At 45.7% G+C, this 13,367-nt stretch overlaps 1 protein-coding gene across 3 annotated transcripts in view; it reads left to right on the plus strand.

Annotated features, from left to right (window-relative positions):
- The window catches only part of WDR27 (WD repeat domain 27), a 2,413,256-nt gene extending 2,404,721 nt beyond the window's left edge, over positions 1–8,535 (plus strand). For 2 of the 3 annotated variants that reach the window (XM_069606956.1, XM_069606954.1), the window contains exon 25: positions 8,174–8,535. In XM_069606956.1, the coding sequence (XP_069463057.1) occupies positions 8,174–8,221 (48 nt within the window). In that variant the 3' untranslated portion in view covers positions 8,222–8,535. The remainder of the gene's footprint in view (positions 1–8,173) is intronic. The other variant, XM_069606955.1, reaches the window with a different exon arrangement.
- The last annotated feature ends 4,832 nt before the right edge of the window (positions 8,536–13,367 follow it).

Raw genomic sequence — 13,367 nt, forward strand, 5'->3', positions numbered from 1 at the left:
AAATTCAATACTCAATGCTGTTCCCAGCCAAGCTCCGCATTCAACACGAGGGCAGAATCCAATTCTTTAATACACCTGAAGAAACAAGTGACTACCTAGACCGCTCCGGATGCAGACCCGTCACGAATAACAGCAGACTACAAAGAGGCAATGGACCCAGAAGAGACCCTCCGTAACTCTCGTCAGACGGATTCACACTATTAAGGCAAAGTATCACCCAGACGCAACTACTTTCACCACCATGGAACTAATCCAGTAACAGACGTGGGGAACCAGCCCCTCTTGGAGGGCCACCAGCGCCCCATGCACAGCAAAGCTGGCTGTTTTGCCAACCAGAGTTAGTTCTATTTGGGCCAGTTGGGGGTTGCCCACTCAAGGGAGAGTTCCCAGTTCCAAGAAGTCACCAAGTGTCTCTCGCCAACCTCACCACAGAAATTAAGCAAGCAGAAGCCAAGACCTCAGATTCCCCCCGAATGCCTTGACTCCACGCCTACCGTTGAACCTCGGCCCAGCATGCCCATGAAATTTCCCTCACGAGACAATGACGACTTATAGGATTGCCACATGGAATATACGTGGGGGCAACCACCCGGCGAAAACGAGGAAAATCCTCCAATATTTGCAAAGACACAAAATTAATATCGCCTTTCTACAAGAAACACATCTCACAAAGTCCTCGGAATCTCATTGGGCCAGATCTTGAGGCTGCCACCGATACTTCTCATCCTATTTGTCATACGCCAGGGGAGTCGCGATACTGATAGAGAAGAGAACGAACTACACTCTGATCGACTCAAGAAGAGATACCGAAGGGAGAGCTCTGCTGGTGAGAGGAATACCAGCCGGAAAAGAGGTGGTCCTGGTTAACTCCTATGCTCCCAACACAGATGGAACAGATAACTTCAACTGGGTGCTGTCCAAACTGGGAGAGACGAATGCAGCAACCATTATATGGGGAGCGGACCTCAATACCCCACTCGACCCCAAGCTTGACAAATCACACAACACGTCAGGGCAGCCCTCGAAAGCAAGTGCCCAGGTCCAAGAGATCTGCCATGCATTTGGTCTAACAGACACATGGAGGAACCACAACCAGAAGACCAAAGAATACACATTCTACTCGGCAGTTCACCACTCCAGCTCACGAATCGACTATATCCTGGCCTCAGCCCGCAGCCCGTTTGAATGGGGCAAAAGCCAAATCATGCCAAGGTCCTTTTCAGACCACTCCATGGTCGTACTTGAAACCACCCTAGCAGGCTCCACAATCTCTGGTCTTCACTGGAGATTTAAAACAGGCTCGTTAACTGACACCATCTTTGCTGCAGAACTAAGCCAGGAAATAATCTCCTTCCTTGACACGAACAAAAACTCCGTCGACTCAGCTAGTACAGTGTGGTAAACACTCAAATGCTATGTGAGAGGAATATGCCTGGCGAAAGAAAACAGCATGCTAAAGCAAATCCGCAGAGAACTCACGGATAGTGAGCACCAATTGAAAGACCTAGAGCTCAAATCCTCCGTCTCCCCTGACCCACGACTCCAAGCCAAGATGAAAGTGGAACTCAAAAACTTCAGAGAAACGGCTGAAAGAGAACTAAAATTCCTGGTCCGCAGGCATCAGATCAGACAATATGGAGAGGGGCAGAAGCCTAGAGCCCTGCTAGCTCGCCTTCTCTCGATCGACAAAACTCCACCTCGCATCGAACGTATAAAGAATGCACAAGGCCAACTGGCATATACCGAAGAAAACATCTGCGAGGCATTCTATGACTTCTACCGCACCCTGTACAGCTCAAAGGGTGCCGCAGATCCAGGAGCAATACAAGAGTTTCTTAATGACACTGAACTTTACTGGGTCAGCGCAGAACTACGAGAACGCCTGAACGCACCGATCTCACTGGAAGAAATCCAGGAAGCAATAAAAGCCCTCCCAAACACGAAAGCTCCGGGTCCAGATGGACTAACCGGAGAATTTTACAAAGCACACGCTTCAATAGTGGCCCCCCTTCTAGGTCAGGTCTTCGAGGAGTCGATAGAACGAGGGTCACTCCCGCCCACGATGTGCGAAGCCAACGTGATGGTACTTTATAAGTCCGGCAAACCTGCAGAGGATTGTGCTACATACAGGCCGATCTCTTTAATAAATCTGGACAATTAAATCCTAGCGAAGATTCTAGCAACGAGGTTGCTCCCTCTGATGCCGGCCCTGGTGCTCGGCGACCAGGCCGGCTTCATCCCAGGTCGTAGCACGACCTATGGCATCAGGAGGCTGTTCGGCGTTATTGAGGCCCTTGACCCGTCACAACAGGCAATTGCAGTTCTCTTAGACGCAGAGAAAGCGTTTGATTCGGTCGAGTGGCCCTTTATGTTTGCAACGCTCAGGCAGATGGGCCTAGGCAACTTCTTCCTTAAACTAGTGTCACTATTGTACAACAAGCCACGCTCATACATCACAGTTGGTAGCACTAGGTCCCCAGGCATCACACTGGAACGCGGAACAAGACAGGGCTGCCCGCTTTCAGCCCTCATCTTCGCCCTGGTGATGGAGCCCGTGGCATCGAGGCTACGGGCCGAACATCGTCACCGCTGTTTGAAACTGGGGCCCCATAAACTGATAATTTCTCTCTACGCCGACGATGTCATGCTATTCGTCAGCGATCCCCAAGACAATCTGAACCCTGTAATAAGCGAAGTGATAAAATTCGGGAGAATGTCAGGCCTTAAAACGAATCACTCTAAATCAGTAGTGTTTCCTTTAACCCCTCAGACGACAGAATTCAGGGATGATCATGGGTTCAAATGGGAAAAGTCCAAAGTGCGCTACCTGGGCATCTACATGTCCCGCAATCATCACAAGGTATTTAGAGATAACTACCAAACTGTGTTACATTCCATATAAGAACGTGTCCAGAGATGGAAGCCTCTTCCGCTGACGCTCTGGGGCAGGACCTCCCTGACGGAAATGGTTATCCTCCCCAAATTGCTCTACCTCTTTACGAACATCCCACTACTCGTACCCAAATCCTACTTTCAAAAAGTCAAGAGTTTGATTTTAGAACTACTCTGGGCCGGGAAACCGGCACGAGTGGCCTACAGCACCCTAACGTTGCCAACAGCGAAGGGAGGCCTGGCTCTCCCGGACGTTGAAAAATACTATTGGGCAGCCCAGGCACAATTTCTGAGTCATTGGTAATCGGCTCACTACATCCGTCCGCATGTGCAAGTGGAAAGAGCTCTAGCGTCCCCGGACCTGCTTAGCGCGGTCATTATTAGCAATCTCCAAGTCCCACACAAGACACTAAACACAGTTCTATCGACATATGCTATCTGGAAAAAGATGGCCAAAGAATATGGCATAACCATACGGTATTCCCCCCTGCTTCTCATTAAATTCATCCCCGGAATACCCCTCACAAATGAAAAAGTGTTTCTCATATGGATTGACAAATTGAACCTTAAATCTCTGGGCGATCTGTTCCCGGAGGGCACTTTTCTAACCCTACAAATGGCCAGAGACAGAGGAGCTAACTCCTCCCTAGATGTATTCCTCTATTTTAGACTACGCCACACCCTACAGGGGGTATTCTCCACGTTCCCTCAGCAGCCTCCCACGTGGACCCTGCTACACAGGGCGATCCAAGCTCAGGGAGAGGGAAGACTGGTGTCAACCCTGTACAGATCTCTTACACAAGACACTCGAAGGCCCAACCCCCGAGCCCAAAGGAAGTGGGAAACAGCCATTCTGGAGCCAATACCCACAGAGGACTGGACATACATCCTCCGACAAACCCAAAAAATCGCATTAAATACGAGATATAAATTGATCCACTTTAACTTCATTCACCAAACGTATTATACGCCAGCCAAAAAAAAGACCCACCACCCAGAAACTTCGGCCCAATGCGAAAGATGCTCATCCGATAAAGCAGATTTCTTCCACCTGGCATGGAGCTGCCCAGGCGTGTACCGCTTCTGGTCCGCGGTCATTCAGAAAACTTCCAAAATTGTGGGAGAGCAGATAACCCAGCTCCCCCTAGGCGCCCTCCTGGGACTTACCAGACACATGCAACCAGCATCACGCAGATTGACAGCACTCCTCATGGTTCTGGCCCGGAGAAGAGTAGCAATGACATGGGGCAAAGACCCGCTCCCCAAGATCGAAGACTGGGAAAAAGACATCATATATTGCCAAGACATGGACACAGAATTCATTAGAACGCTTCCACTACATGCGCGCCCCCCGGATATATGGGGTCCATACGTGTCATACCTGATAAACAGTACAGAATTCTTAGACTCAGAAACCCCGAACTCTCAATTGGGACAGACCGGGATGAATGGTCCTCAAGAGAAGAATACTCAGGAGTGAAAGCATCGAACAGAGGGTCAACAAGGTATCTGCACAGTAAACGAGAGACACGAGGGGGGGTGACTGGGAAGGGATGGGTATGAGGGATATTGTTTAATGAGCACCCTGTTGGTGCATGGTTTGTTCTTTCTTTCTGTTGTATACGGAAAATACTTAAAATAAAGTTTAAAAAAAAAAACAAACATATTCACTTTTTCTCCTGGGGTAGTGCATGCCCCCCTCGCGGCATAATCATGGACATTGCGCACACGTGGCTGTCCTGGCCATCCCGGGCTGTGTTGTGCCCTGTGCTTTAAGGAGCTTGAGGCGGGTGCCCTCAGTATGGCTTGCAGGGAGGTCCCCAAAGTTTGTGCTATGCCACTGGGTCAGGGACGTTTCTCTTGATCTTCCAGAGGTAGAGGAGGCAGGACACAGGCTGCTTCTGTCCCCTCCAGTGTGGACCCCTCTGCAAAACCTCTTTAAGGATGTCTGGCACACTAAGCCGTTAAAGGAGTGTCTGTCGCACCATTCGCAAAAATGAGTGCACCAATACTACGAATGCATGGGCGCTTCAGGTAGTCTCCCAAGGTTACTGACTCACGTTTTTAAAGCACCCGCTGGATTGCCCCCCTCGAATCAGCTTACCCCATGTTCCAGACCCGCTGCTCCTGCATGAAGTTTCCTCTCTTCTGGACAAGGGCGCCATAGAGTTGGTACCTATTCAAGAAAGGAACAGGGGGTGGTATTCACACTATTTTTTGATCCCAAGGAAAGACAGAGGTCTACAACCTATCTTGGACATGAGGTGCTTGAACAAGTTTCTCAGGAAAGACAAATTCAAGATGGTAACACTCGTGCATATTCTCCTGGCCCTAGGAATTCGGAATTGGTTGGTGTCACTCAACCGACAAGGTACTAATCGTAAGACCCCCGTTGTTCTACACCCTTGCGGGCCTCTGATTTATGTTCACCTTCTTTAGGGGTTGTTCCAGTCCCAGCATCGCTGGTAATAAAAATCTAGGCATCAAACTGAGGCCTTCGCTTTCCCCTGAGGCGCAGGTCAGTGCCATGTGTAGTGCTGTTTTCTTCAAACTTAAGCAATTTAGGAAAGTGCTCCGCTGTGTGCCATCTAATAATCAATATGTTTAGGAGCCACAACTTCAGGCACCTCCTGTTAATATAAAATCTTGTGTCCCCTTTTCTTTTCCCTCCAATGTTACCTACTATCAACTACCAACAGTTCAATATAGGCTTCTGATGAAGAGGAGCATTCCTTGAAATGCGTAAAGCCACAGTTTATTGAACCTGAGAAATGCGTTTCTGCTTGCTATCACATCTGGTCAATATGTGATTAAAAATATTTGTTGCTTTTACACAGTCTGTGTTCTTAGAATCTCTCCTAGAATCTTCCTTTGAATATATAGTCTTGTAAATAGTTCCTCGTGAATCCAGTTGTTGAACTTTATGTATCTATATCTATGACTGATTACCACCTATTTGGTGGATTATAGACAATGTGCAAGGGACGGGAGGGCTCCTACTCTGGATCCTCATTTTCTCTTCATTTGTATAGTGGGTCCTTGTGCCAAGGGCCTCTTTTTTACTCCCCTGCACCTTGAAAATCTGAAACCAGCTTGTCTGCACTTATTGACTAATTTGAAAGGTTGTTTATAACATATGGTGTGCACCTACTACCATATTTTCTTTGTATCCTTTCTTATGTGCCACCTCAAGGGTGTTATCCTTCCTTCTTCATTTGGCAGGACAGGGCCTACAGGTCGCCACCATCAACCGCTACTTAGCAGCGCTTTCTATTTTCAAGCGCATGCCAGAAGAAGGGTAATTATTTCTCAATCCCCTTGTGGTGCAATTTTTAAAAGCCGTGTCCAACACTTTCCCTGCGACACCTTTAATGGTCCTGGCATGGGATTTAAAATTAGTGTTAACTTTCCTCATGGCTTCCCTATTTGAGCCATTACATTTGTGTCCTCTGAGGCTACTATCTTAGAAGACTGCCTTTTCGGTCACTATTTCCTCCAACCAGAGAGTATGCGAAGGTCAGGCCCAGTCCTGTATATAAACCACCTTTTACAGTCTTTTGCAGTGACAAGGTGACTCTTCGAGTGCGCCATTCGTTCCTCCCGAAGGTCTATCAAAGTTTCATCTGTCACAGACAGTCTGTCTGCCAGCCTTCTATCCACCGCCTCATCCATCCAAGGAGGAAGAAAGGCTGCATAGCTCGATCCCATGACGGCTCTGAGTTTCTACATCACCAGGACAAGACAATTTAGGCAGGAATACCAGCTGTTCATTGGATATACAGGCCCAAAAATTGGTAAAGGAATAATGAAGAAAACTACCTCAAGATGGATAGTACTTTGTGTGCCTGAATGCTACACCCGAGCAGGTAAGGAAATCCCTGATGGCTTCAGGGCACATTCAACTAGCGGTGCGGCAGCTACCTCTGCTCTCCAAAGATGGGTACCTGTGAAGGATATTTGTCAGGCCACAACGTGGTCCTTCATACACACGTTTGCAAAACACTACTGCCTGTATGCAGTATCCGCAAATGATCTTGTTTCAGCAGGTCTGTCCTCCAGCAAGCAGTGAGATAATCGCCATGGAGTTCCCTCCTTCCCTCTTCCATAATGGTCTTAGTGCTATGGCAGTCTATCCAAGATGAGGAATCCGTGGGAGGATACAATCCATTAGAAGAAGAAATGACTTGCCTCAAGTAATGTTCTTTCTACTGGATGCTCCTCCCACAGATTCCTCATTACCCTCCCAACTTACCCCATGGTTACAGAGCTCTCTAATACAATTATACAATGTATCACCTTTAACGCAAAACATTTTTGTCTCAAATCTCTAAAAGCGGCTGTGCAATGGGGAAAATTACAACCGAGGTCACGGGGCACCTAGCGCACTATTTGGATACTTATTGACCTCTGGTCACAGTGATGACTCGCTGGCCATCAACGCCAGTGTGCACAACACCCCCTGCTGGGAAACAAATTCTGAGCGCTGCCAAGCAGGAGAATAAATAAGATGAGGAATCCGTGGGAGAAACATCTAGTAGAAAAAACATTACATGGGGAAAGTTAATTGTTCTTTTTTATGAATCACCTAATCAGTTTTAGGCTAGGGCAAACTACGGATAATTCAAACCATCCGATTTTATTGTAGGTTCATGGTCCCTCAAAGCTTTGAATGTTTTCGAAGATTTGTCCAGTAAATATTCTGGCTCACCCAGGGGGGGAGCATGCATATCCTTGCAAAGGAGGGAAGACTGCTGCCATCCACTGCAGGGCCATATAACATGCCCCACTGCCCAATTGGGGCATAGCTGGGGCCTGGCAGGGACCCGCAGGGCAGTAAGGGATGTTTAAGGCTTTTTTCTATTACCACTGCTCTTGCACTGGAAATAGAAAAAAAACTTTTAGAATTCTTGGGGTGATGTACTGGGAGGAGTCATATGGTGCAGTGGAGTGGCAGTGGGGGGCTTTGGAGCAGGGAATGGGGAGCTGGGTCACCTTCCCAAAAGTGACCTGTAAATATTTACGGGTCACAGAAATGTTTAACTGGTGACCAATGAATATTCACAGGTCACATTTTGCCTAGGATTACTCAGATCAATCATGCTACCCTACCTAGAAACTACTGCGAACTGACCTCCAAGAGTAAAACTACATATGTGCATTTTGACTGTTTTATTGCACTTATTTCTGATTGAAGGGAAGCACTACTTCATGTCTGGGGATTGTTTAAAATCAGATGTACTCATGTTTGTCTAAACCTTCTGTTACTCTTTTTGAATTGCAGCTCGCTACTGCTACGCTGGATGGCAGTCTCCAGTTGTTCCAACCCTAGCAACATGCAGCGTGTGGCTATCAAACCAAGGGTCTTCTAGATGGAGACTAACCAGAAGATACGTTCAGGAGTGGACCAGCAAAAATGTGCATACCGACCAGTGTTACTATTTATTTAACATACATGCTCTCCCAATAAAAATCCTTTTGCAAACTGTGCTTGTACATGATACGAAAGACCACCGTATAAACGAAAATGGAGGGCGTTATACTCGCTTGTAATATTGTATTATATACCTTAGTAGTAATTGATATTTTGTGGTTTTGGATTGTAAAATCATTAGTGTGCAAAACCGATAAAAGACATCCAAGTGAAAATACTTTGTGCTACCTCTATTTGCTTAATTAGATAATAGAAAATCACAAATTTAATAATGTTTAAATTGTTGACTGGAGTGCAATGATTCTAGTAGGATGTCGTGACGTGGTGAACGATTCTGCTTTTCATATGAGCTCAACCACCCCAGTTCCCACCTATTACACAATACGCTTAAGGAAAAGGTGAACATACACAGAGAAGTGGGTTTATTTGTGAAATAAGTATTTCGCAAATTCATATATATTATGCTGCGTATGGTTCAGCTTTTTCAATATGTGCACACGCTGTTAATGTGAATCATCCTTTCGTAATGGCCAAGAGATTAACAGATTACTTAAAGCCAACTTTAAATGTACTATTTAGTTTATTGTTAGCTCAATAGGGATTAGGTTTGAATGAATCCCCACTGGTGGGAAGGGAAACAGTGGAATTAACAGCATGGCAGAAAATGTAATTTTGCTTTAGCACCATGGTCCTAAGCCATTCTCTCCCTTATTCTGAGGCACCTCCTACGTGGTTTGAAACAATAATGTGTGGCCACTAGGTTTAGAAGTGTCCTGAATACTTATTTCTGGGCTTTCTTGGCCAGTGTTGGGGCTGTCACGCTCTTTGTTGGTCATCCTGGACTTCACTAGCATGCATCACAACACTCAGCAGGGGTCAGTTGCATGTCAGGGCTCATATATCTGCTGCATCATCAATAGTTGGGCCTCCAGGCAATTCAGCTTCTCTGCTCCAATTAGCTCTCAGAAATGGCCTCTCTGAACTTGGGCTTATCTCCTAGAACACCTCTCTTAGACTCCTGTTTCTGTCTTGAGCTAGCTCTCAACCCGGCCCCACTTTACCAATTTAGGAGCTGTCGTAGCCGACAGTATGTTATTTCTGATGAGCCACTGAGGTGCATGAGCCATGGTAAGAGCAGAACCGCACTCATTTCTGCACAGTGACTCACTAACAGACGCGTATTTTTAGGGAGGTGGTGTTGTGAATGATTTGATTCTTTGGCACACACATCAGAGTCCATAAGGCAGTGCGAGCATAATGCAAAGCCCTGTTTGAAGGCTAAGTACTCCAGTGATGCACCCCAGAGTATCACATGAATGCTTCCTTATCTGCCTGAAAACCGGAATGAGTCACATTTGTGGGTGCTAGGTATGTGGTCATGTTTACGTGTAAAGGAAAGATCTCCTAGAGGCAGTGTAATGTAACACGTGGCTAGGCTGAATTGAATTGTAGTATTCTCTAATACTGGTGAAAAGCTGCACCCTCCAGGGTAAGAAGATGCTTTGTTGGAAAGTTCATTGTTAATGTAACCTACTAAATGTATCATACTATGATACTCACATGACTCCTTCTGTATAAGGCTCATGTTTAAAACCCAATTAAAAAAACAGAGGATTCTGTGTTTGAGCCACAATTTACCACACCACTTTCCTTGCCGATTCCTGCACAGATGCATGGAAATAAATCCTGTCTCTACCTTTGCTGCCTGAGCTTGCATATTCGATTATATGGTAATGGATTTGGGCTTCTACAATATTGTGCTGTCAGCCCTCAGATTTGCCATGCCCAATGAGACTGTAACAGAACTAGAGTAATGTGTGCACAAACGGGACAGGCCATAGGTCTAACTAAAACCCATGCAAGGGATTTCAAAGGAAGGCTATCCATAGTGGTTGGTGTTCCATCGTGTTCTACACAAAAGGCTACATTTCTTTAATTAAAGAGGCAGCACAGGAAGGGTAGGATGAATTGGGCTGATTAAATACAGTAAAGGGGATTGATCAAATACATTAGGGGAAATGAAAACATAACACAGACATTATAAAATGAGGGATTAAAGGCAGGTAGAGAAAACAGACAGAGGGGAACTGAGGGTGGAGCCAGAAAAGCAAGCAAGCAGAAGGTGGGAGCCTTTAGAAAAACAAGTCTGATTTTATTCAGATCTGTTATATTGTGCTACAGTGCTAAATCAAACTCTCAGTTATTTATTAAATTATGTAAAATGGGAAAATCTTTCTGCACTAAAAATGGGAAACAGTCAGTCAAAGGGGACCAGCATTTCAGATGGATATACATGCTTACTTTAGGTACATTCATTATTGTCCCAAGACCTGTAGATACTTTGGAAAATGGAGCTTGCAGAGTGGAGGGAGGAGTAGTGGTCGAGAAAAGAAGGAGAAGTAACATCAGAAAATGAAGGGGTGGCTTAGAAAGGAGTGAGAGACATTGGAGAGAAAGAGGAAGGAGGAGGGTGTAAATAGAGTAAGGTGGGTGGAGTTGGACAGAGGAGAGTAGTCAGGAGACACTATTAAGAAGGGACAGGGTTAGGTAGCCGTGAAAGCAAATAGACCAATTTGGGCATAGTGTTTGTATGGCACATCCCAATAACTCCTTTAGAACACTAACCCGTGGATAGTGAATAGAAAGTTAGGAGGTCCCTGAGGGAGTTCTGCTCAAGAAGGTAAACTGCCTTTAGATCTTCATGCCTAGAATAAGAAAGAACATAGACAATAGAGTAAAATCTGCAGTATATACTAAGTTTAGGTGCAGGGGTGCCTGGGTTAGGGAGAACAGTGCCTTTTAGACGAGAGAAGGACAGCCGATGGTCCACTCAAAAATGTAATAAATACCCTTGAACCTTCTCAGTGTTGGAGTATTATTCAAGCCATTTGTGGCATGTGGTGTCACTGTGACACCATGTGACCCTGATACAGAGATAACCAACGGCCCAACAGAATACTAAGAATTGTGAGACTAATGAACATGGTCTGAATTCTAATAAATCATGCCAGGAGCCATGGGGTGTGCCCTACATGAGGACAGTGAAGTGACCATTCCTCCCAGAGGTCGAGCCATGGTTCAGACCAGGCTACATATGGAGGTACTGGAAGAACCTATAGGAATCGCCACTTCATCTTAAAACATGGCTAAGTCATTGCACAAATAATCTGTGAGAAGATTCTGGTCCCTTAGAGGAAGTGGAGTGCTGCAGGCTACTAAAAGGGACTAGTGGGGATTTGATGAGATGACAGAAGCATGCAAAGAAGTAGTTCAGTTACGAGGGTTCCCCAGACCAGCCTCGCTTGAAATTTGTGGAAGCTCAGAAAACAGATTTCTTCTGGAGCAAACCTGGTAGACCCAGGTTTCAGAAGCCAAGAGCGGAACACTAAAAACTACACACTTCATCGACAAGGTAGGATCAAGTCAACATTAACTTTTGAGGAGACAGGGTTAACTATCATCAGTTATTGGTGCCAAAGCAGTTCTGGAAGGCTGTACTGGAACTCACTCACTCCAACCTGACAGCAGATCATTTGGGGCTGGAAAAGACTCAAAGAACTCTGCTTAGCCGGTTCTACTAGTCAGGGGTATATTATTATAGTTCATTTATAACACGCTTAATACCAGAGATTGGTTTCTAAGCGCAGGATCAGAATTCAAACCTGTGTTGCGCTGCCTTGTCTTGCTTCCAAGACAAATGCATTACCCCTGAGCTATCCCCCCTCATGTATATTCTGAGAAACATTTCTGTGCATCCTTCCCAATCTGTGAGAAGACCTCTATGAATGGCATACCCAAAGCATCATTTCAGCCATTACCTATCATAGTGGTCCCCTTCACCCGGATCAGCATGGATATACTCGTCCCCTTGAAGCCTTCCAAATCGGGAAAACTATATTCTGTTAACTGTCAACTAGGCAACCTGATCTCCGGAAGCCTTCCCAATGAGGAGCAACACCACCAAAGCTATCTTAAAGGTTCTCATCCCCTTCTTCAAGAGGATAGGCTTTCCAACTGAATTTCTGACAGACCAAGGCAGTAGCGTCATGCCAAGATTAAGATTAATAAACAAAATGAAAGCATTGAGGAACATCAAGTCCCTCAGGATATCAGTTTAACACTCTCTGATGGCCTAGTGAACCGTTTTAATCAGGCATTATAGTGCATTCTCTGGAAGTTGGTTGATTAAGACGGGAGGAATTGTGATGACCTTATTCACTGGGTTCTGTTTGCAGTTTGAAACAAAATGCAATCTTCTACTGGGGTTTCCCCCTTCAAGCTGGTCTATGCCAGAAAACCCAGAGACCTCCTGGACATTCTAAGGGAAGAATGGGAAAGGCTTGACAGTAGACAAATCAGTGACCACCCTGTGATAAGGAATACCTAAGAATATATATGGAGAAGAACCATCTGCTGGTAAGAACCATTCTATAAAAGGTTAATTGAAGTAAGAGAAGTGACCATGCCAGTTGGGGTAACCACAAAACATCAGGTGGTGACCCATAAAATGGTATGCTACACTGATGTATTGTCCCTGAAACCCGGATGGGTGCAGGGAATTGTGCTCCAGATACAGATAAATCCAAAACCCTACAGGTTACCAGAAGCCTGAAAAACAGATAATACTTGAAGAACTAAAGAAAATGCTAATTTACAATGAAAGGCTTTCCACAGTCGCCCCGGTCCCTAAACCTGACAACTCCTGACATTTCTGTATAGACTTCCAAAGGACCTAATAACATTTTGAATGGATTGTGTCCTCCCACGTATTCCTTACCTTTGATACTTTGAATATCCCAGCCTGGCTGCTCGGAAAATGTTTTTCAGCTGGGGGCACTGTGCGTCGATGCCTGTCGAGTTGATGTCCCTCGGAGGCCTCTGTCTTGACGTCGACATCACCGCAGGTATATGTAGCACGCGCAGCGCCTGTTGGCCTCAGTTCAGTTTTTCCACGCTTTCAGCTCTGGATGCGTAACGCCTCGTTCCTGACAGGAATATTTGCGAAATCTTCATAATTTCTTCAAAATCTCATCACCATCTCGAG

This window comes from Ambystoma mexicanum, chromosome 4p (assembly GCF_040938575.1).
Source record: "Ambystoma mexicanum isolate Mex_15411 chromosome 4p, UKY_AmexF1_1, whole genome shotgun sequence".
NCBI lineage: Eukaryota > Metazoa > Chordata > Amphibia > Caudata > Ambystomatidae > Ambystoma > Ambystoma mexicanum.